The 24,499-nt window shown below is 42.5% G+C and overlaps 3 protein-coding genes across 4 annotated transcripts; all 3 read left to right on the plus strand.

The window, feature by feature from the left end:
• Nucleotides 1-1,028: 1,028 nt before the first annotated feature.
• smu1a (SMU1 DNA replication regulator and spliceosomal factor a) lies at nt 1,029-6,968 on the plus strand. The gene is made up of 12 exons (XM_019255183.2): nt 1,029-1,162; nt 1,869-2,079; nt 3,062-3,214; nt 3,435-3,545; nt 3,632-3,760; nt 3,849-3,968; nt 4,062-4,178; nt 4,349-4,476; nt 4,588-4,714; nt 4,810-4,977; nt 5,183-5,335; nt 6,054-6,968. Exons 1-12 carry the CDS (start codon nt 1,137-1,139, stop codon nt 6,150-6,152), a joined length of 1,542 nt encoding a protein of 513 aa, XP_019110728.1. The 5' UTR covers nt 1,029-1,136; the 3' UTR covers nt 6,153-6,968.
• Nucleotides 6,969-7,627: 659 nt separating this feature from the next.
• LOC104937787 (probable carboxypeptidase X1) lies at nt 7,628-24,457 on the plus strand. 2 transcript variants are annotated; one of them, XM_027277738.1, is made up of 15 exons: nt 7,628-8,016; nt 9,027-9,182; nt 12,098-12,207; nt 12,307-12,446; nt 12,552-12,636; nt 18,387-18,546; nt 18,645-18,736; nt 19,454-19,577; nt 21,882-22,078; nt 22,185-22,364; nt 22,474-22,671; nt 22,762-22,858; nt 23,193-23,332; nt 23,403-23,505; nt 23,587-24,457. In XM_027277738.1, exons 1-15 carry the CDS (start codon nt 7,689-7,691, stop codon nt 23,889-23,891), a joined length of 2,415 nt encoding a protein of 804 aa, XP_027133539.1. In that variant the 5' UTR covers nt 7,628-7,688; the 3' UTR covers nt 23,892-24,457. The 2 variants fall into 2 exon arrangements, with proteins under 2 accessions (XP_027133539.1, XP_019110820.1); XM_019255275.2 differs by lacking the exon at nt 9,027-9,182.
• LOC109137364 (uncharacterized) lies at nt 14,145-17,566 on the plus strand. Its single transcript, XM_019255276.2, has 3 exons — nt 14,145-14,498; nt 14,925-15,133; nt 15,600-17,566. The coding sequence occupies exons 1-3, from the start codon at nt 14,274-14,276 to the stop codon at nt 17,170-17,172; spliced, it is 2,007 nt and encodes a 668-aa protein (XP_019110821.2). The 5' UTR covers nt 14,145-14,273; the 3' UTR covers nt 17,173-17,566.
• Nucleotides 24,458-24,499: the final 42 nt, after the last annotated feature.

A 24,499-nucleotide genomic window follows, 5' to 3' on the forward strand; every position in this document is an offset into this window, starting at 1 on the left:
ACAGAATCACCCTGCTCTCTTCTCTTACTCATCTAATTTCGTGCTGAGATCCTGTTATAGTCCCCATTGTGGCCTCTTCAAGGACACTGGTTGATCTCAGGTAGCATGAAAGCTTATTCCTGTGGATGGATGGATGGAGTATAATTACTGTGAATATAACAGACCTCAGGTGAAACAAACTGACATGTAAAAACAGGGCGAATGTTGACTACGGCAGGTAAATATTTCAGGTCAGATAGATTTTCCTTAGATGGTTAAATATGAGGTTTAAAGGACAATATTTTCAATATTTCCAATTACAATTCTGAAGCATTTCAGAGTGAGTTCAGACCCTGCAATAGATAGATGGATGGATGGATGGATGGATGGATGTTTTTTAGCCTGTGTATATTTATATTTATATTTTTTACATCTTCTACTTATATTTTATATTTCATGTTTAATGCTGTTTGCACTGGGATAAGAGGGAAACGCAATTTCAATTCTCTGCATGTCCTGTATTTATGGCAGCGTTGATAATAAAGTTGATTTGACTTGAACTTGAATAGATAGATAGATAGATAGATAGTTAGTTAGTTAGTTAGTTAGTTAGTTAGTTAGTTAGTTAGATCTGAGTCTGCACAGAGTGAGATGATGTGTGAATCTGCTCTGCTACTCCATCAGGAGGTCATGTAGAAAAAATTCATGACATCCATTAATCCATACATACATACAGGGGACAGATACAGGAAATCTTTCCTGCCATATGCCATTACACTGTATAATAACAGCTAAATTGATTTAGCACTATGCACTAAATCAACACTGCCAATTTGCTGTATATACTTTTGCACAATATATTTTATTTACTATTGCTATTTTAGTATTTTATTATGTATAGTTTGTTCTTTATATTTTCATTCTTATGTTTATCTATCTATCTATCTATCTATCTATCTATCTATCTATCTATCAGATGTCATGTGTCCATCTCGTGTTCATAAAACTTCTGTATGCGGTGATACTGTTATTTTCAACCTTCACACTGTTTTATTTTGAAAATCCGCCGACTCCTCCCCGACTCTTCCGTGTTTGCGTGTGTGTGCGTCGTGCGTGTTTCTTCGCGTCCTTTAGCTTCAGTTTGGAGACAAACAGTCATGTCTTTGGAGGTGGAATCCGCAGAGTAAGTCCTCTAGTAAAATACACCTGAAGCCTGGATGTTTCTGTGATTAATTATCGGCTTAATTACTGATTGATAAACCTCTTCTGTCGGCGCGGCCTGTGCTAGGTTAGCGCGCTGAGCTAAGCTAAAGCAGCTAACTCGCAGACTTTTCTGTGGGTTTTATTTTTCCTGTTTGTTCCAGAGAGGTGGCTTTAATGTCAGCGTGAAGTGTCTGAAGGATTACAGTAAACGTCAGGTGTTTCTTTATGGAGGAAACTGGAATTAAAAAGAGTAGAGATCAGTTAGCATGAGCTAATGCTACAGCGGCAGTTGGTCGCTGGATTTTTCAAAATAAAAGGCAGCAGAAGTCAGTTAAGTATCATTAACATCTATTTTTCAAAATAAAAGGCAGCAGAAGTCAGTTAAGTATCATTAACATCTATTTTTCAAAATAAAAGGCAGCAGAAGTCAGTTATGTATCATTAACATTTATTTTTCAAAATAAAAGGCAGCAGAAGTCAGTGAAGTATCATTAACATCTATTTTTCAAAATAAAAGGCAGCAGAAGTCAGTTAAGTATCATTAACATCTATTTTTCAAAATAAAAGTCTCACATCAGAGTTTTCATTAAGGGAGGTGTGACTGCATCTTCAACCAATACCATGACTATGACTGTGACTCTTTCTGTGTGTGACCTGAGGTTTTTATATTTGTGTTTCCTCCACAGCGTGATCCGTCTGATCATGCAGTACCTGAAGGAGAACAACCTGCAGAGGACTCTGGTCACCCTCCAGGAGGAGACCACCGTGTCCCTCAACACCGTGGACAGCATCGAGAGCTTCGTGGCAGACATAAACAGCGGACACTGGGACACCGTCCTGCAAGCCATCCAGTCCCTCAAGCTGCCGGATAAGACCCTGATAGACCTCTACGAACAGGTGAGCTTCGATAGACCTCTATGAACAGGCGAGGTTTGATAGACCTCTATGAACAGGTGAGCTTCGATAGACCTCTATGAACAGGTGAGCTTCGATAGACCTCTATGAACAGGTGAGCTTCGATAGACCTCTATGAACAGGTGCGATAAGATAAGTTAATACTTTATTTAAATGAATCACCAACCAGTGACTTTTTTTCAAGATAACGTAAGAAAAAGAACAGATCCTACTTCTCTCGCATTCACGAAGAATCGCGAGTCATTTTTTCTGTCAACGAATCTTCTGTGCGAATCGTCACGCATCTGTACCGATTTTTAATCGTGTCACGATGCATCGTTACATCCCTACTTAACAGATATGTTGTTTTCACTAAACCAAAGTAACAGTTTGTGCAATGATGTTTTTGCTCTTGCCAAACCATGGAGATACCAAATTTCACGCGTTCCTTTGGTCCACATCCGTAAACTCTCGACACACTGCTTGCACACTTTGTGAGGGGCCCATGGCTTTTTGTTTTGATCTCCGAGTTTTACTTTAAAATATGCAAAATATTCTCGTTTGACAAATGCACTGATGTTTGCTTTCCTCTGACTTGGAATGGAAACTACCACAAATAGAGCAAAAGGAGTCAGGGTGGTTTAGGCGTTTACGACGAGATGTAGCAGGAGCAGACATGATCTGGAACAAAGGAAATATATACCTATGGAAATCAAACACTAAGATGGAAAACTACAAAAACAGCATCAAACCAAATAGAAGTTACAGCAGTATGCCCATGGTGACAAGGTTAAGAGAACAGCCAGCACAAATCCTCCTTATTCTACCATGCCAGCTTTCTGTGTGCAGATATTGATAGTACTGACCTATTGGGAGCTGCACAAACCAGCTGCAACGTATCTGTAGATGAGTCCAGTCGAACCTGGAGGTTTGACGTCTGAAATCGTATTTCCTCTAAAACTTCTTGCGTTGTTTCCCCAACCAGGTGGTGCTGGAGCTGATCGAGTTGAGAGAGTTGGGTGCAGCCCGTTCGCTCCTCAGGCAGACCGACCCCATGATCATGTTGAAACAGACCCAACCGGAGAGATACATCCACCTGGAGAACCTGCTCGCTCGCTCCTACTTCGATCCCAGAGAGGTGAGTCCAAACTGGAACCTGTGACGAGATGCAGCCTTTGTTCAGCCATCCATCCAATCATGTTTGGATTATTTGGTGCCTTAGTCCTTCAATAACTTGATTAGTAGGATTCTCCGTCCTCGCAAGAAGAATAGTTTGTCTAAATGTTGCATAAAGAGAACGTTTCAAAGCTTCCAGTTGTGTAGATGATGTCGTGATGTTTGTGTTTCTCGTTGTCCAGGCTTATCCAGACGGCAGCAGTAAGGAGAAGCGCCGAGCGGCCATCGCCCAGGCCCTGGCAGGGGAGGTCAGCGTGGTGCCTCCCTCTCGTCTCATGGCTCTGCTGGGACAGGTGAGTGATTGAGAAACCTGCAGCTGCATCTTAATCCCGACATATTTGCATGGAATTTAATAATGACGAGCATTCTCCTCTTTCAGTCTCTGAAGTGGCAGCAGCATCAGGGTCTCCTGCCTCCTGGTATGACTATCGACTTGTTCAGGGGTAAAGCTGCTGTTAAAGACGTAGAGGAGGAGCGCTTCCCCACCCAGCTCAGCAGACACATCAAGGTACGCAAACTGTGCCCGAGCATGGCCCGTGAAAAAGGTGAATATCTGTAAAATGTTTTGACGTGACTCGTTTTTCTTCCCTTTGCAGTTTGGACAGAAATCTCACGTGGAGTGTTCCCGGTTCTCCCCTGACGGTCAGTATCTGGTCACTGGCTCTGTGGACGGCTTCATCGAGGTCTGGAACTTCACCACCGGCAAAATCAGAAAGGTGATTTATCCAGAGTGAATCAGATTTACTGTCTGGTTGAACGAAGCACTACATTTACACTTTCTCTTATTCTTACTGCATCGTGTCCTGCAGGATCTGAAGTACCAGGCTCAGGATAACTTCATGATGATGGACGACGCGGTGTTGTGTATGTGCTTCAGTCGAGACACGGAGATGTTGGCCACCGGAGCTCAGGACGGAAAGATCAAGGTAGACGAGAGACGTTCCTTCTGATCTAAACACGAAACTACGTTCACGCCGCAAAAGCCACGTCACATTCTGATCTATTACATGGAAGCCACCGAAGTCAGTGTGTCTGATGGTTGCCTGCAGACGCAGCGTCGTGTTGCAAAAACGAATGAATGTTTTTGTGTGTGCAGGTGTGGAAGATCCAGAGCGGTCAGTGTCTGAGGAGGTTCGAACGCGCCCACAGTAAAGGAGTAACGTGCGTCAGTTTCTGTAAAGACAGCAGCCAGCTCCTCAGCGCCTCCTTCGACCAGACAATCAGGTAAACTCATCTGACGAACACTTCATTATCTTAGTTGATGGGGCATCTTTGCTCTTTACTCAGTATGTTTTTTTGTTAACGTGTATTAACTTCTTCTTTGTTTTGCTGAAGAATCCACGGACTAAAGTCGGGTAAAACTCTGAAGGAGTTCCGCGGTCACTCTTCGTTCGTGAACGAGGCCACCTTCACTCCAGACGGCCACCACATCATCAGCGCCTCCTCAGACGGTACAGTCAAGGTGAGAGAAGCAGCTGCGAAAATAAAAGACTTCCCGTAAAAACCTTACTGGAATCAGTGTCCGTGTACTCATGCCGTGCGTCCCGTCTGCTTCAGGTGTGGAACATGAAGACCACCGAGTGCTCCAACACCTTCAAGCCTCTGGGCACGTCGGCCGGCACCGACATCACGGTCAACAACGTCATCCTGCTGCCCAAGAACCCCGAGCACTTCGTAGTGTGTAACCGCTCCAACACGGTGGTCATCATGAACATGCAGGGACAGGTGAGTTCAGTCCAGAGCACGGTGTCACTCCACGAGCACTTTAAGGAGTGACATGTTGCAGAAATCAGCCCATGGTCCATCACATAAACTGGTTTTGTCTGGTTTGTTGTGATTTTTAAGGTGTTTTCTTCTGAAACTCAAGCTGCCTACCTGCCTGCCCTTTTCCATCCATGCTTTGTGTGTGTGTCTGAATGCTTTCGTGCAGATCGTGAGGAGTTTCAGCTCCGGTAAAAGGGAAGGCGGTGACTTTGTGTGCTGCACTCTGTCACCCCGCGGCGAATGGATCTACTGCGTGGGCGAAGACTTTGTGCTGTACTGCTTCAGCACAGTCACCGGCAAGCTGGAGAGAACGCTGACGGTAAGTTACCGAGCTCAGGGAAGCGAGCTCGGGATCAAAGTGTCCAAAAATATTGCAGCTCATTGCCTCCTCTGCTTCTGCTACAGAAAGGTCTGACTGTAAAGTTTAGATTCAAGTCTGCAGGGTGAAGCTCTTTGGTCTTCGATGATCTCTGCAGTATTTCATCAGTATTTCTAGAAGAAAGTCTGCAGCACGAGTCACAGAACATTTTGGATCCGCTCAGTGTTTTTGTACTTCTGTAAACGCAGTAGACTGTAACATATACTGCACCAATATGTCTGTTTTAATTTAATATGCCTGATTAATGAGCAAACACTGCATGATGAAACCAAAGTGAAGACTTTAAATGTCTAAATGTTTGTCAGAGATATTCAGTTTAATAACATATAAGACAGAAGAAAAGCAGGAACTCTTCATATCTGAGTGGAAGCAGCAATTTCTGCATTAAAAATTGATTTTTAATGATTAATTTGTTATCAAACAATACCACAAAAACAATGTGATATGTTCTTTTATGCTTGCTGTTTATTTCAGCACTTGTAGTTGGTAAAATTGATTAAAATTCTGAATCATACTTGATCACAGAAATAGAATTCGTAGCCGTGGCCTGTAACTTAATTTAATCATGAATAAAATCATTTTTAGATTTATTTAATTAACTTTAATTAGCTCTGTACAGCTTCCTTACTTTTAAACCGCTTGTTTTCCCTCCGTCCAGGTCCACGAGAAGGACGTGATCGGCATCGCCCACCACCCCCACCAGAACCTCATCAGCACCTACAGTGAGGACGGTCTGCTGAAGCTCTGGAAGCCTTGAGGTGTCGACGGCGAACCGAGATCGGACGTTCTCGCACAGCGACCGCTCTCCTCGCTCTGGACACTGCTGCCCGTTTTTATTTTTGCCTTTTTACATCACTGAGGGAATCTTTCCCTTCCAGTAACACCACGGGTTTCACACATTCAGCTGCGTGTTTCGATATAAAACTGTTAAATTAAAATTACGCAGCTGTGGAAGTTAAAGGTTTTGGAGTGTTTGCACAGAAGAGCCTCATTTACCAGAAACTGTCCATCAGAAGTGATTTTAGTGAATCTCCCAAAGCAACATTTCCTTCACTGCTATGTTATTATGAATTATGGATTTAGAAGAAGTGGCACGTTCTTCAAAATGTGAACCAGGCATAGGATTATTTTAAAATACTTCTTCCATATTCCCACATTTACAAAAAGCTCAAATAATTCCTCCATAATTTTAGTTTCAGTTGAAATAAATAAATGAGGTTCTGCTTTCCAGCCTCTGAACCTTTCAGACAGTAACCTCAGATTATCTTGAGCTGTCAGGGGGAGGCGGGGTGTAGATACTAGACTCAGTTCTTGTTTTGAAAATTCCACTTTTTTGTAAATATATTTTTTATTTGCATTTTTTGTTTTTTCAAGAAGACCTGGTTAAATAGTCGGTGGTTGTTTTGTCTTTTTTCATCCAGAATTCTTTTGTAAACCTTTTTGAAATGATTTGAGTTCATTCAACTCGGAGAACCAGATAATTCATTCAGTCTAATAAGTCGCGGAGACTTTACTTGTACCATTTCCCATCAGTATATCTCATCTGTGTCATTAAAGCTGTTTAACCAGAACACGAACGTGAAGTGAGCGTCTTTGAATCGGAGGAGAGGAAGGTAGTCATGACTAAACATCATTTTCTGGGGACTTTAAACTTTATAAATCTCTTAATAACTAAATTTCCAGCCATGCATGTTTCCTCTGTGTGATAGAAAGCGGGAGAGTTGATCCCTGAATAAACTCTGGTTGGATGGTTGTTAGTACAGCAGCTCTGCAGAGACGAGTGTCAAGCTGACCTCAAACACACATACCAGGATTTAGCTTACTGTCTTCAAAATAAAAGCATGCATTCACCACTGTTCTGCATTTGGTATGTAGGTCTTAAAGTAGATTCAACATGTGATGACCAGAAGCAATGACCCATGAAAACAATCTTTCTCTTTACCAGCAATCATTCTTATTGAATGATATACCCCTGTAACAGTTTTCTCTACAAAAAGAAAATAGTTATTGCTAAAGTTTCCATCCTTAAATACCTTGATTTTTTATTTTTATTTAATGAATTAAAGCTGCCAATCTGCATGTCTGAGATGCTAAAAATCAGAATATTTGTGGCTATTTGCTTGTTTAAAACTTTAAATGAAATGACTGTCTGTCAGCGCAGCTTTTATTTTTGAAATCTGTGATGGGAAGTCGCTTTCACATTGTGGAAGACTTGACGGTGTTGCAGAGCAGCAGGTCAGGAAGGTTGAATGAGTGTTCAGTGTTAGACTGGTGTCTGCTGGAAAGAGTTGCTATGGCAGGAGTTCTGCGCTTCATTCTGCTTTTATTTCTGCACTGTGGATCATTTCTCTTCGTTTCAGCCGGACCTCATCAGAACACCACTGCTGTGGATTCAGATGCAGCTTTTACAACCACAACTGAGAGCCTTTTTTCTGCAGGGAAAACCAACGGCACTGAGGTTCCCACCACAGGATTCACAAGCAGTTATAGTAAGTCAACAACTAAACCTCCCAAAACGACCACAACTACTGAGCGTCTGACTGAAGACACGGGTAAAACAGCAGAGAGAGCAGTACCCAGAAAAAACACTGAAGAAGAAGAAGAAGGTCCACTGGAATTAGGTGAGTAGATATTATTGTTCACTGGTTTGTCTCATTGTTTTATTTCCCTACAGAAACAGTAATAAAGTTAACATGAAAACAAGCATAACCTCATTTATGTTGGAGAATAATTGTGTTTTTAAGTTTGCATCCTTAGAAGATAGACTCAAAAAATGTGCAAACTCAGTGCTGCTGGTGTTCTGGACCAAACTCCAACATATCAAAGGTCCATGACTCATTGATTAAGGAGTTGCAGTCCTCTGGATTTAAATAAGTCAAAGATTTCTTCAGGGTTCCTCAGAGCCTGATAGGTTTGTCACAGAGTGTAAAGAGAGCTCTGTTGGTCTTTGCATATGTGCGGTCAGGGAGTCAGTGTCCAAGGGTTGGGGGGAGGATGTTCTACATTCTAGCCCGTGTGCAATGAGACATTTTAGCTGTGTGTTTTCCACTGATGAAAACCAGATGGGCTGTGTGATGCCTCAGACCCTCACACTCCTCAAAACCAGTGGTGTGGCCTTGCTCCTGCAAAGCCAAAATGGTTAAAATGTAAATAGATGGAAACACATGCGGCCAAAAATCTGCAGCTCAGCAGCGTTTACATTCATCTCTCGTTTGAAAGCTGCTTTGTGCTGCTTGCTGTAGTTCTACATTCAGGAAAATATCTTATTAACAACCTTATTTACCATCTTGCCACTTGATGATTGTACTTTATGTGAAATATTGAGTCACAGCCGGCAGACGGGTCTATTAGCTTTGCATAAAGACTGGAAACAGCTGGCCTGGTTTTGTCCGGTATGGGCTTTTCCATTGGGACTTTTTGCACCGCCAAGTCAAACCATACAGAGTCCCTTTGGGTTTCCATTACCGGCTCAAATACAGAGTTCTGTCAAAGTTGCATCCTGAGATGGACCATCAACGTGCCTGAGCGCCTACAAATGGTTTACCAATGAAGTCACATGGTTAGGGTCTTGTTTTGGTCTACGAGGTACGCATGTTTCCTACTGTGCATTAAACGGTTTGCGTTCTTGTAGAGCGGAGATCCACCAGGAGCATTAAGGTAGCAAAGAAGCTGAAAACAATCCAGAAGAAACCCAAACTCATCGCCAAGAAGCCAAAGGTTGTTAAGAAAGCCAAACCTAAGGCCAAACAAAGCGTGCGCCAGTCAGTGGCCACGGAGACCGTTCCACGTATGTATGGGGTTGAGCCCTGATGTATACAGTATGTCAATCAGACAAGGGTCAGACGTTTGTGGCAAATAGTTTTTAATGCATTTCGCTGGAACAAACTATTTGTTACTTTAACACTAAAACCAGACCCAGATCTGATTCATGGGGTCCCCATGCTGAGGCAGCGCATACTGTACATCTAAACCCGTGTGTCATAATGAAACAAATTCAACCTTCACTACTGTCTGTAGGGAAGACAAACACAAACAAATCTCTGTTGACGAGAAGACTGGAAGCTTCACAGCAACACGTCACAGCATTGTACGTTTATATTTCTGATCTGAATTTAAATATTTGTAAAAACCTGGTACACAAACTTCATTCGTAATAATTTCATTGGTTCCTTCAGAAGTTTTATGTTCAGCATGAACATTATAATCCTTTACAAATAGAACAGCTGCCAGTCTTCTTGATATGTAATATGAGGCGATCAGAGAGTTTGTTGTCTCATTTCTTTACTCGGTGGCCTCTGCAGACATTGTTAAATGTCCATCTTTGTCTTTTTTCTTCATTTTGTCTCTCCAAACTTTCTCTTTCTAAAACTTTATAACTCACAAACTTGAACTATTGTGCATATAAAAACATTTATTATCACTTCAGCCCTGAAACCAACTAGCGTAGTTTGTTTCCTCCTCCAGAGCTGCACTCGATCTACCAGCTGCTTTCTGTATACATCCTTTCAAATGTATACACGTGTCATGTCAAGCAAATTCTTGTACATAATTATATGCATTCATATTTGTATGTTTGTGAGAGTGCTGGACTGGGATTTGAGCCGACGGACTGAGGATGTGTGTGTGTCTGTATATATAATGTGTGTATGTGAAGCAGAGAGATTAGCTCGTGGAAGTTCGGCTGGAAATAAACGCTGAGTAAGCAACCTGTCATGTCAAATCAGAGCTGACGCTCATTAAAAATCCGCTCAGGCCTGTCAGCCGCCGCTGGAGTTTTATTAACTGTGAGTGATACAGCAGAAAAGTTTCCATGTTGGGAAAGTAAAAGTGTGGCAGTTTAAACTCATAACACTTCTTCTTCCTCTTTAACTAAATAGTTTAGTGCTTTGGCAGCCACAGTTCGAACTTTTTGAGAAGATCAAATCACAAACAGCTTAAAAAAAAAATTACAGTTTCAGCTTCATCTGTTTATTTTTTGTCCGTGTGAGAAGAAAGACCCAAATTGGACAGTTACGTTTAAGTTTTATTTTGTAATTCTCCCCTCACTTCACTTCCTGCCTCTGCCAGTGTTGATTGGCTGCTCCGCTCTGATTAGTTCTCACCTGTGCCTCGTTATCCCTCACCAGTTTATTTAGTCTTGTGTTCCCTTGTTTCAGTGTCACTTCATCCTGGTTTCCTTGTTCTTCAGGTTATGATTTAATAACAGAATCAACAGTTTAGTAAGAGGCGCTGCTGTTTGCTGTTCTCTATGAGATATGTAAGACATTTCCTATCTCGTCCACGGAGAATGTTTTGGGTCCAATGTGGTCGTTAGCAGATATTTCAAGAAGGTTTCATCACGTTTTGAAGTAGTACAAAGTTTGGCATGGAACAAGTCATGTAACTCCATCCATGTAATCATAACCAAATGTAGGTGAGCCCTTAACAAAGCATGCACATTGTACTCATGTAATAGTTTGCTCTATATGTTTAGATGCCGCATGCCCGTCAGCTTTAACCGGTCCTACACGTTTGTTAATGTTTCATGCCCGTCAGCTTTAACCGGTCCTACACGTTTGTTAATGTTTTTGCGTACAGGTGAAAATACCATGAAATTAAATGCATTTTCATGAATGTATTTTGCACAATTCATACTTAAGCATCTCCTTGAATCGTGAATAGCAGTTATGAAGAGGGAGGGTCATGTCAAGGAACCCAGTGAGGTGAACGTTTGTTTGAGATATCTCGGCACCATCTTCCCCCGGTGGTTTCTTTTTTTAAGAGGAAAGAAGACAAAAGAAAATAAAAATGTTTTTTACTTAGATAGACCCAATTACTGCAGGACTGAATATGATTCGTGGTCTTTGTTGTTTTGTATGAAAACTTTATTTAGAGAGAAAGCAAACGTCCTCAGTTTGAGGCAGGGATCAATGTGGAGACTGAAAAACACTCTTCTCCACACAAAACCACATTTTTCTTTGTTTGGATTTCAAGACCACCGACCGCTTCGAGGTTCTGCCCTCTGGAATTTATTTGCACAGATAATCAGCTGGGTTATGGACCCTTTTAATATACAATAGGTTTTTTTGGGGGGGGCACCATGGTCAGTTTGCCAAGTCTCTCTGGCTCAGCTTCAGTAGTTTCAGAACTTTGTGGTTTGGCAGGAGTCCACCGGTCAACAGAGACAAAGACGTTACATTTTTAGAGCCGAACAATATTTCGAGTCGCAGATCCAGCTGGACTACAAGGCAAAAGGGGGGTGGAGGGTCTTCTCGTTGACGCTGCGTCTATACCTCCATTTGAGACTTTTTCTTTAGCAGCCAGTCAAGATTCCTGGCAGGAAGAGGCAGTTTGAACCGAGCTGAACCCTCCAGACAAAGTGAGTCTGTCTGAGGCAGCCGAGGACGCTGGACAGGTTTGAAAGAAATGTCACCTTCTACAAGAGACGAGGACTTTTTTCTATTTCCTGCTCAACTTAACTTTAGTTTGCTTCATTTGTAAATCCATCAGTGTTGGAAGAAGTATAGAGCTTCAGTAAACGTCTTCTTTTAGAGTGCATATAAAGTAATCATCGGATGTTGATGATTGGTTGTGTCAAACAGATGCTCTTTCAACACCTCTGGAACACGGGCTGCTTCTTCTTCTTACCTTGCTTCTCTTCCCTCTCCTGTCATGAGATAATAATGTTACAATGAGTGAGTAAATCCCTGTTGACTGTGTCAGAATGTCCTCCACTGGGTCTGGAGTCACTGAAGGTCAAAGACAACCAGCTGAGAGCGTCGTCCTATAAGCGCAGAGGCCTGGGCCCTCACCGTGGACGGCTCAACATCCAGGTACGAACACAAACCAACAGCAAACCAAAGATGTAATCTATTTCTTGCTACGTGCAGAGCAGTAATATCTGTGTGTGTGTGTGTGTGTGTGTGTTGCAGTCTGGCATAGAGGACGGTGATATCTATGATGGAGCCTGGTGCGCTCAGTACAGAGATAAGAAGCAGTGGCTGGAGGTTGACGCCAAACGTCTGACCCGCTTCACAGGCGTCATCCTGCAGGGACGCAGCTCCATCTGGAGGTCAGTACTGAAGGTCAAAGTTCATATAGTGTCACTGGGAAATGTAGTTTTGTAGAGCAGGATTATAATTATGCACTATATAACGTGTGTCTTGTTCACACACAGTTGGGACTTGGTGTACACGTACAAGGTGCAGTTCAGTAACGACTCGCACGTCTGGAAGCCGTGCATGAACGGGACCGAGGAGGCCGTGAGTGAACATGTTGTTTTTATGTTTCTGTACTCCTGTGCACGTTTCCCGCCTTCACATTTCACTTTTCAAGTTCGTCTGGTATTCAAACCATTGACGTCCTGGTCAGGAGCTCCGTCATATGTCTGTAAAGACTTACGTCATGAGGAATTACACTCTAATGACTTTCTTCCTTTCTCATTTTCTCAGGGTAAAAAAGTGTTTTATAATAAACCTGTAACATTTTGCAGATCATTTTGCCAGTAACGTTTTAGGTTGTTTCCTGAAAAGATGCTGTAATTTAAGTAAAATGGGAAAGTGTTCAGTTGGTCTGTCACTAGTTGAGTTTTTTCAATAATATTGACTTTTGTTGATTCTACGCTGCAGCTCAACGCAACACACAAAGAACTATAGGAAAGACACTTGAATGAAAATAAAATAAGTAATTAAAAAATATATAGAAAGGAAAATAAGAGTTATATACTCTATATACAGATTTGTGATGGATTATTCCTCCGATTATTAAATACACACACATGATACTAAATATATACAGTACCAGTCAAAAGAGAGCAAACGGCACTTTATGGAATCTGAAGTATGAAACATATTTTTGCATCATTTATCCTTTTATTTTTATTCATTTTATTTTATATGTTTACCACATAATTCTGGATGTTTTAAAGTTTGTTGATTCAGTGAAAATAAAGACACCATGAATGAGGAGGTGTGTCCAAAATTTTGATTGGTACTGTAGAAAAAAATTTAATAAACTGCACAAAGATTATATATTATAACATACATACATACCTTATACCAAGATATCTAACATATATTGGTGTGTAAAGATAGTTGCACATATAAAAATATGTATAAGTACAATTTTTATATATACAGCATGTAAAGTGTCTGGGTGTATAAAATGTTCATATATGATATAATTCCTGTAAATATGAATAAATGGCACGTACAGCCTGAGCTCAATAACCTTAATATTCCAATACTTGGAAAGGTAGTTGTGAAAGAAGGACTTATATACAGAATATATACAGTGTTTAACAATTTTATTAGACCACCAGCATCATGAAGTGCTTTAATGCTCAACGTTTTACCATTTTGAACAGGAATTTCAAACTGAATTCACCTTTTTACGCCAACATTTCTGAACAAACTGACATCTTAATTAAGAAATAATACTAACGTGCTTTATCTATGAATCCATGAATTGTTACGCATGAATCTGAAAGTTCATGGATAACAATAATAATCACTTTTTAGGATTTAAAAAAAAAAAATCTTTTTGGTTAAAGAGTTTTTACATATTGGTGTAATAATCATTACAGAAGCATAAACAATGCTGTGAATTGAGGACAGCTGTGGCATAAACTTGGTGGTGGTCTAATAGATTTGTTAAGCTCTGTATAAATAATAATATAATTTGTTTTAAACAGGCGGTTACAGTACAGTTTGACTGTTGACTGTTGGAAAATAAACCGTTTTCATGGTTTGATATGGTTCAAAGTAGAATTATGATTATTTTGTCGTCATGGTTACAGCGAAGATGCGGTTACAGTTACCAAAACAACGTTTGCAATTTCAACAGCAGTCTTGGTTTATGCTGAACAAAATCCGCTATTAGTTTAAATATTTGGACTATTATGACCGACCACCAAAGCGTTAACGACATGATGGATGGCAGAGGTGATGTACGCCCAAAGACGAGCGAGACCCGGGGCACCAACACCGGCTCCGCGCGTAATGACGAGGACCGCCGACCCACGCCGCGCAGAAGGGCTATGGAGGAGGACGAGGACCTCTCCCACTTTGTTAACAACATGGTGGACCAAGCGTGGGAGAGCATACAAGAGAGGATGAGACAGCCAGTAAGTGACAGAAACCTGTGGCCTCTGCGCAAACCTAGGCCTAGGCGCATTTATCTGCGCAAACAGCCAAGACGCATTTATCTGCACAGAGAGAGGCTGAAGTCTGCAGGAGTAGCTTTAGTTGCGCCTTGTTATTGTTTAACAGCAGCATGAACATCTTAACCAAGGCTTTCCTTTCCATTAATTTACAATATTATGGCACTGGTTTAAAAATAAATAAATCATGAATTCATATGCTAACACCTTTATAGGTTTCATGTTGTTTTCTTAAGATCTAATTTAGTAGTTTTAAAGAATTTAATGCAGATTCCACTTGAAGTCATTTAAAAAAAAAGTTCTTTTTGTTGTTTGAAAAGTTAGAAGATGCTGTTGAGTTAAAAACGTGTCCAGATATTAAACGGCTTCTCCCGTGCATTTCCCATCCAGCTCACAAAGAACGAGGTGATCCGGGAGTTTAAGAGGCTGATCAGTGTGGTGTGTGAGCTGGTCTTTCAGCTGCGGGTCCCGGCCCTGATGGAGGACCAAGTCTTGTCAGAGGAGGCAGCCATCAGATCCTTCGAGCTGCAGAGTCACGAGGAGGAGGAGGAGGAAGACGAGGAGGAAGAGGAGGAGGAGGCTCAGAGCACATACAACCGGTACGAAGATCTGCCTCTCAAACAGATACACCTCGTAACAGTTCCCTGCAGGGGTAGCCTCGTTCTCTTAGGGTGGGATTTTGCCTCTAGGGGCCTCCCCCCACATTGTTGTTGAAGCTTTGCAAAGAAAACCAAGCAGGGTCCTAAATAAGCCTCCGAATCCCAAATGATCATACATTGTGTCTATTAATACTGACTAACCTGTTGATATTTAACATGGATTTCCTATTACCTAAATTAAAGTGACTGATGGATGTGACGCGTTGATTGATATACTCCTGCTGCTCCTGAATTAAACATTAAATTGCCAGTTGCAGTTGTTGCTCTCACTCAATACCAATTTAAAAAATTGTCCTCGTTAGACACTTAGACACAAAAAACATGGGAAATACCAAAGTTACCCTTTAAAGAAGTCGCCATTGTGTAATTCGTGTGATTAAACTAATCAATACTTGTTTGTCTGCAGATCTTCCCCCATAATGGTGAGACCCGTCGCTGAAGATCATCTCCAGGAGAATGTTTCATTCATTAAAAAAAGGGCGGACGACCGGTTGGACAAATCCGACTCCCAGGTGTCTGTCCCAGAAGTAGTGCAGCAGGTGAACCAGAGCCCGACTGTGCCCAGTCCCCGCACCCCTCCTCTTGAGATCTCTGCCGAAGTGAGTGCAGAGCAGGCCCAGGAACAGGTCACGTCTACCGCCATGAAGTCCTTGAGACGTAAATCACGGCAGGATGTCGAACAGTTTTTGGAGACAGTGCCAGGGAAGGTGATCTCGGTTATCATTAAAAGCTTGGACATCTGTGAAGAGAAGACAGGAGCAGGTGTGAAGACAGTCAGTGATGTTGAGAAAATCTTGAAACTCCTGGCCGTTCAACTGAGATTCCCAAAGGAAAATGAAGACATGTCTGATCTAGCCAGTTTGGATGAGACTGCAGTGACGTCCTATTGCTGCTGCTGGTACCTTCCTATGACCTCTTCACCTCCTCAGGGGTCTTCTTCAATTTATCCAGTGACTCTGTGCTCTCGGGCGATCTGGATAGACCTTTCAAGCAAGAGGTTTCATCGCACCAGCCTGATGAAACTGAATGAATACCTCATGACGGTATCTCTCATGTTTCCCTCCAGGGCTATTTCAGGTGAACCCTACACGTCCTCTCTGGCCAAGGAGATGCTGGACGTTGTGATAAACAGTGTATACCAACTGTCCCGGCCACAGCCGAGGAAGTATATCTTCCCATGGCAAAGTTCTGAAATGACCACAGTGTCTAAGGACCAAGTAGCCTCCGCAGCGTTGGTGGTCAAACACTCTTTGAAGAAGAAACTGCGAAATTCTTTTTGTAAGTTCCACAAAGATGCTGCAGACAAACTGAAGAAGGGTGAAATAGAGACGGTAAAAAGGGCTTCGCTGTCCAGGAGCATTGACAAAAGAGCTGAGGACACCCAGAAGGGCAATGTTATGCTCAGTAGCCACAGCCCAGTGACTGGTTTCTGTGAATCCACGGACAAAAGCATGGCAAGAGCGGTGAGGTCTTTCCTGGTTGAGACAGAGCTGTTGTTGAAACAAGACGACGGTGTGCAGTGTGGTGTTGCAGCAGTGACCAAGCTGGAAAAGATGGTCAGCCTGGGCAGGCTGTCCGTCTTCTCTAAGTTGCTGACTGACAAGATCACTAGCGAGTTTTACCAACCGCTGAGTCGGACTGAGTTGCCGGTTTCCAGCAGAAAGGTTTGGTCAGATTCTGAACTCATCTGTCCAACAAGACGCCCTGTTCGTGTTATCTCACCACCCGAGTCGGTGTACATATTCGTTGAGGAATCAGTGAAACACCTGTTGTCATCATTCATCATCCCTCCACCATCCTGGGGAATGGGTCACATGATCCAAGTCCAAAGCAGCGCTTCACCCACTGCTAAGTACACAGGGTCAGTTGAAAAGTATGACGCTGCCGTCAGTAGCTTGACTCAGCTCATGGTCAACCAGGTGATGGGACACATCGGCCTCAAAGATGCGGCAGGAAGTCGGAGGTCTACAAGGCAATGACAAGCAGAACATGGGGTGCTTTCCAGATGAAGCGCTTGATGGAATCACAGAGCCAAAGAAAAAGAAGACCCCCATCCGTTTCTTCCAAGAACTTCTAAACAAGATCAAGAGGGAATGGAGGACACCAACCAACAAAGAGTCTAGTTGTCCCTAACCCCAACCCCTTCCCTTTCCCCCATTCCCCTACCCCTTACCCTAAACCCCTTTCTCCCAACCCCAGTAATCACCTCTGCCGCCACACCCTTTTACCCACCCATTCCACCCTAATCCAAAACCTCACCCTGTGGTCTCACTTCCATCTGGCTCTTCATCTACGACATTGCACCTTTCTTTATGTCAGTTTTATGCCTTAAATACAAACGAGTGTTGAATAAATATCATTTACATTTTCTCAGATATTTGTCATCTTGTTGTATATTCCTAATCAGCTGGTTCTGTCTGAAGTTGACAGAGGTGGTGGTTCATAATAATAATAATAAAGATAAAGCAATGTTTTAAAGATAGCTTATTTGAAAATGCATCTGGTAAATGTACAAAGCAGAAACAAGGAGGAGGTGGGAAGAATTGCTCAGATGATTACCAGCTTTTCCACTGAAGACTGAAGGAATGTGCTGAGTCATGAATGAGCATTACAGAGGGATGTTATTGTGGTTAATTTAATTTTAATCTTTTCATTGTGAAACAGTTAAATTCGAACACTTCCAGTTCAGTTTATGGAATAAAATGACAAAGGGGAAGTCATTACAGTGTAATTCATCCATAAACTGTTACCATGGCTTCAGGATACCAAAACCGATTTGGAAACATCGCAGCCTTGGTTAGGTTTGTTTATTTGAGTGGTCTGAAGGCATGTGTGCCACTGCCACAGCTGACCACGAGGTGCCAATCACGCAGACTATATTATAATGAGTAAAAAATACATCTTTTCATGAGTCAGTTTAAAGGTATTTTTGAATTTTGTTGAGCAAATGTCCACATGGAAGCTAAAAATAATCATTTGCAATGATATAGAAGTAATTCTCGAGCACAAATCTTAGCATCACAGCTCAAAGATGATTTACATGAGCCATATATTGTACAGGTATGTGTTGTTAACGTCCACACAGGTAATATTAGGCAAGCAGAGAGAGGGAATTTCATGTTTTGTATTTTCAGCTGCTCGGACCACAAGGTTCTCCAGATCCTTTATAGTTCACTCTGTCATTGTGCTGCAGATATTTGAAGGAAACCAGGATTCACTGACGCCTGTCCTTGCCCTTTTCAACACTTCCACCGTTGCCCGTTACATCCGGATCAATCCACAGACCTGGTATGAGAACGGGACACAGGGCGACATTTGCTTGAGAGCCGAGGTGTTGGGCTGCATACTCCCAGGTATTGGAAGCCAACATCTGGAAACAACATTAGATTTAATTTGAATGCTTTTGCATTGTGTTGCGTTGCTGTAAACACACACCTTTCCTATTTTACAGATCCAAATAACATCTACCCATGGCAGACAGAGCCAGCCGGGTCCAAAGACAAACTGGACTTCAGACACCACAACTACAAGGAGATGAGAAAGGTAAGACAGAGTGTGTATGTGCTTTTTTTCAACTTTCAACTCACCAGTAGAACATTTTTAACCTTTGCCATCAAGATATGTTGACGGATAGGCTGACAAACCTACCAGTTCTTGATTTTGGCAGGTCCGGGCTCCCACAGTGTGTGTGTGTGGTCTGGTCTCAGTTTGACCATAAAGCAAATATTATGGGAGGTTTCACTCCTTCGTGGCAGCGTCCTCACTGTGCTGCAACTACGAGCGGTCTGTTTGGAGACACTGTCCTGCATCTGATGGTCAGAAAACAGCCCACAGAAACAAACACAGATCCACATTCCACATGTGGAATCACATTCTGCATTTTTAACATGACTTTGACGGGTCAGACAAGTCCGTGTGTGTGTGTGTGTGTGGGACTAGGAGACATGCCACCCCTCCTTAAAATGCCTTCAGTTAAAATCACAAGTGAGCAAATACAAAGTACTTTTAAGTACTGTAAGTATTAAGTACAAAGAAATACGAGACTTTTTCAGAATAAATAAATGCACAGATGCATGCTTTCAAGTTTTTCAAGGTGTTTTGGGCTTTTTACAGTTATTCTCTCTGGTATTTCAATCCATGTCCCCAAGTTCTTCTACAACATATATATAAGAGATTTTCACAAACTCGAGCAGTTTCTACTGTAGTTAGATAACAGCCACAATCTCACTTCTCTAAACAATTTTATTTGTCGTTTCTCAGCTGATGAAGTCGGTGAACGAGGCGTGTCCCGACATCACCCGCATCTACAGCATCGGAAAGAGCTACACGGGTCTGAAGCTCTACGTCATGGAGATCTCTGACAACCCAGGAAAACACGAACTGGGTAAGACACACTGGAGACGGATGTGAAGAGTAACCTTTCAAAACATCTGTTTTTAAAGGAAAACAACTCATTGTAAGGTTCAGCGGGGTTATCTTTGTGTGCAGAAGATCCATTTCATCCACCAAATATTAAAAAAATAGTAAAGAGAAGAGGCCCCAGTATCGAGTCCTGGGGCACCCCTGTGGTGAGGTTTGAACTGCAGTCTTGCACATGCTGCACTGCTGCCACACTGCTTCTGCTCCAATGAGACGGTTCATTAATATAACGAGGGACAGATGACTTAGTAATCTAAAGGGTCTGAGGGGATTGTACAGTGGCTGCTACTGTATTACACAGACAGTGCACCACTGTGTGAAACGTAAACCGATACACACCTCTACGTTTGCTCTGAGGTCTGCAATGTTTTCTTTGGCCTCGTCAGCTCTGCCCACATGGCAGTGGAGTGGAAAGGTTTTTCCCGCCAAAAACACAACACGGAGGAGCAGAGAGAGAGAGAGAGAGGAAGATTGAGCTAATTTTTAGATATTTAGAAAGGATTTCTTCATCTTGTTTCTGTGCAGTTACATGTTTCAAGTTGGATTGTTGTAGTGAAACTTCCTCAAATCCAAAAATCACCAAACTGGCTTTGTTAGGACCGTCTGTCGAGTATCTTGCCACGTCAGGATAATTGGTAGTCTATACAGAGGAAAGTATCAGTTGTTCTGTCTCAGTCTGTGGCCTGATTTTTCCTTAAAGTCTTGTGCCAGTGTCGGTCTGGTGCGATCTTATGTTCCACATGTTGGACCGATCTTATGTGACAGAGTTTTCAGTATTTTCTGCCATCTCAGTTGTTACAGTTTGAACATGCAAATGTTATAAACGTTTTATGTTGCTGTCATGACCTTTTTTTGGTATCTCAGTATTTCTAATTTGAGATCAGATAAACTAGTTTAACAAAACTAGAAGAATCATAAGAAAATACTGTTGTTTGTGACTTTGAATAATAGCTGTGACCTTTCAGGTATGACAAACAAACCCAGACAGTTTATCATACCGTGAGCGAAGAGCATTTCCTCCTTGATGTTAAACAATCAAACTGTCCAGCCAAGACAAACATCAAATAATAAGGTGATAGGTAGGATCTTCTGTTATCGAGAGACAAGCAGCTGAATACACACAACAGACGATAAGTTCATCTTCACTTGACGGTTTAATATCAGTGCTGAGGAGACCACAGACAATCTCGTTCAACATAGAAAGATACAGTTTTTATATACGTTTGGCAAACTCCACATCTGGAAACCCTTCACATTTCTCCGGACCTCCTCCATCAACATTTAGGGTCCCCTTCTGAACCTGATCCGTTACTCGTTTTAGGCCTTCAGGAATAAAATGAATGTATCTGTATTGGGCCTTCCAAAAGAGTTCTACAAACTGTGTGAATGTCAAACTAACGGATGAATACAAACATGCTTTTATACAAGACGTACAACTTAACACAAATACATCCAAACAAGGATGGAGGAAGGAAGTTAACAGTCAAAAGTCAAAGTTGTACAACGCAACCAAAGAAACCTTAGCGTAGCTACTGACAACAAACTGACTGACTAAAACTACAACGTTTGAGCCTAAAAGAGCATTCATTTCAGTAAGGTTCAACCAAAACACAGATTCAAGATCTTCAGTAGTGATTCCAGCTGCAGTTATTGAAGTAAAACCCAGAGTAAATCAAGAAAAATATTCCTACAGAGTTGCTCTCAGCCTGATAATCAGACTAAATTGAATTGCTAAGAAAAAAGGGCAGTGATTCAGACCCGCTGACCCGAACTTAGAAGCTCTTTGAATACTGAAAAGGAAGCACTGCTTTTATGGCCTCCAAACTATTTTTAAAGTTCTAAAGAAATTTTTTGACCGCACAGACCTCGTCCGTTTAAAATCAATCGCCGTATGCACACATGCTGATTGTTATATGCCTTCAGAAGAGAGTGGGCTAAAGCTTCTCCTCATAAACATTTGTGAGGAGGATGTGTGAGATTTCAGAGCTGCTTGTCAGTTCAGTGAATGTAGACCAAACAGGAACCCGGTCCAGGTTTTTCAGCGGGGTCAGTCAAAGAGTATCTGTGCCACCGTTTGTACAGGAGGTGACTCATGCACACTCTGATATGATTAGAGTATCTGGTAGTAAATGTCAGATCATGTAGCACGCTGCTTCCTCCAGGAGATATTTGATTTACCTGTTGGAGTCTTGTTCATATCCAAAGTTGTAATATATCACAACCAGTGCCCTCAAGTGCTCCTCTGTCTGTGTCCTGGCGCCCCCTGCAGGAGAACCAGAGTTCCGATACGTTGCAGGGATGCATGGGAATGAGGTGCTGGGCCGAGAGCTCCTGCTCAATCTAATGCAGTACATGTGCCAAGAGTACAAGCGTGGAGACCAGCGCATCGTCCGCCTGGTCAAAGAGACCCGCATCCACCTCCTGCCCTCCATGAACCCTGACGGTTATGAGATGGCCTTTAAGAAGGTGCCTGGAAACGTATTTAGTCCAAGAGTTATGCTGCGATCTCCATCACATGAGTGCTTGGAGACCATAAACCGGCTCTATCACACCCCGTTTCTTTCATCTGCAGGGCTCAGAGTTGTCAGGTTGGGCGCTGGGTCGCTACAGCTACGAAGGCATCGACATGAACCACAATTTTGCAGACCTCAACTCAGTGATGTGGAACGCCATCGAGCTGGAGACAGACAAGTCCAAACTCATCAACCACTACTTCCCCATCCCTGAGCAGTACACCTCTGAGGAAGCCTTTGTAAGTTTGGATGTAGACGTGTCTCACACACACACACTTTGGAAAGACGTGTTGGCTTTGGTCATCAGCTAAATGTCTAAAACTTGTGCTCCATGATCTCTAACTTTAGGTGGCGTCAGAGACTCGAGCTGTCATCAACTGGATGCAGAACATCCCCTTTGTTCTCAGCGCCAACCTCCACGGGGGAGAGCTGGTGGTCACCTATCCGTACGACATGACCCGAGACTGGGCACCTCGGGAGCACACACCCACTTCTGATGAGAGCTTCTTCCGCTGGTTGGCCACAGTGTACGCCAGCACCAATCAGGTTAGTCGTCCTCATTTTTTTTTTTAAACAATACATTCAGGAAAGTGACGCACATGGTACTGAACGTGTTCCTGTATCTCACCTGACCAGGTGATGTCCAATCCAGACCGGAGGCCCTGTCACAACTTCGACTTCCGCAGATACAACAACATCATCAATGGAGCCGACTGGCACAACGTACCAGGAAGTAAGAATGTGTGTGTTTTTTCAAAATAAACTTCCAGTGTGATAAGACGAGAGACAAAAACATTGTTAGTTTTGAGATTTTGGGCTTCCATAAGATGTTTTTCTTTCATAAAACGGCAAGAAAAGTGTAGCAAGGTTGTAGCTTTCACCAACTTAACACTAAATAATGACTAATAGATTTTTTTTAAATGACTGTTGACAGTATTTTCTCTTTTATGGAGTTTTATGGAGACATTTTTAATGAGATAATGCTTCATTTGCATCTCGAAACAGAACATCTGTTCACCTGTAGAGTCCCTGCAGCTTAAAGTTTCTGTCTTCCTTTCCTTTTGCAGGTATGAATGATTTCAGCTACCTGCACACCAACTGCTTCGAGGTGACGGTGGAGTTGTCCTGCGATAAATTCCCTCACGCCAGCGAACTTCCAATCGAGTGGGAGAACAACAGAGAATCTCTGCTGGTTTACATGGAGCAGGTCTGGCTGAGTCTTCTCATTATTTAAAAGGTTATCTAATAAGACAGTAATGTCACACTTTTTGTTCCAGGTGCACCGTGGAATAAAAGGCGTGGTTCGTGACAAAGACACAGAGGCTGGTATAGCAGATGCCATCATTAAAGTTGATGACATTGATCATCATATTAGATCAGGTACAGTCTCATGAGATGCAGTCTTTTATTGAAATAGTTTTTCATCCTGAGTCTTACTTCTGCTCTCTTTCTCTTTTCCAGTCGCCGATGGTGACTACTGGCGGCTCCTGAATCCCGGTGAATACCGGGTGACAGCCAGCGCAGAGGGGTACTTCCCTTCCTCCCGGAACTGCCAGGTCATGTACGACCACTACCCCACAATCTGCGACTTCCGTCTCACCAAGATGCCCAAACAGAGGCTGAAGGAGATTTTAGCAAAGGGAGGGAAAATCCCCAAAGACCTGCAGCTCCGGCTGCGACAGCTACGCATGCGTAAGCTCCGCATCACCACCAAGGCCATGAACCAGAGGCGTGCCGCCGCTGCCAGACGGGCAAAGAGGGTTTGATGATGATGATGAAAGAAAAGTGAACAAAGCAGGACTTAGTTCAGAGACACTTATGTCACTTTTTCTTCTTTCCAATGCTGTTATTTATTTTCGAACAGCATGCTGTCTCACACCTGAGACGAGAACAGTTTCATGTTCAGCTGTGGAGCAGCAGAGCGTCTGTAGGAACAGTTCTCTTCTCATGGTCACATTAAATGTTTTTTTTTTTTCCCATGTTTCAGGCTGAATTGTTCTGTTATCAGCGAGGTCAAGAGTCCAGCTCCAACAACTGTTGACCCAACAACTTCTTTATTTAGCTGTGGAAGAAAAGCGTGCACAGTGTTGTGGTTCTTGCTGGATTTGAAACAAAGCAGGGAGTGTGAGGTGTTGACTTTCAGCTTTCAAGTGTTTACATGACAGCACAGCAGGTCATGATGTCAACAGGATGTCCTCAAGTTATGTTTCAATACAGTCATTGTCTAAACACTTCAGGACTGTTCAACTGTCTCTGAGCTACAAATTCTGGATGAATTCATGTTTTGCTTCCTGAACTGAAGCCTGAAAGAAAGTAAACAGTATGGAAAGTTGTCCTATGGTAAGAAAAGTATCAGACCAATCCTTGGACTGTG

The sequence above is a fragment of the Larimichthys crocea genome, chromosome I (assembly GCF_000972845.2).
Source record: "Larimichthys crocea isolate SSNF chromosome I, L_crocea_2.0, whole genome shotgun sequence".
Taxonomy (NCBI): domain Eukaryota; kingdom Metazoa; phylum Chordata; class Actinopteri; family Sciaenidae; genus Larimichthys; species Larimichthys crocea.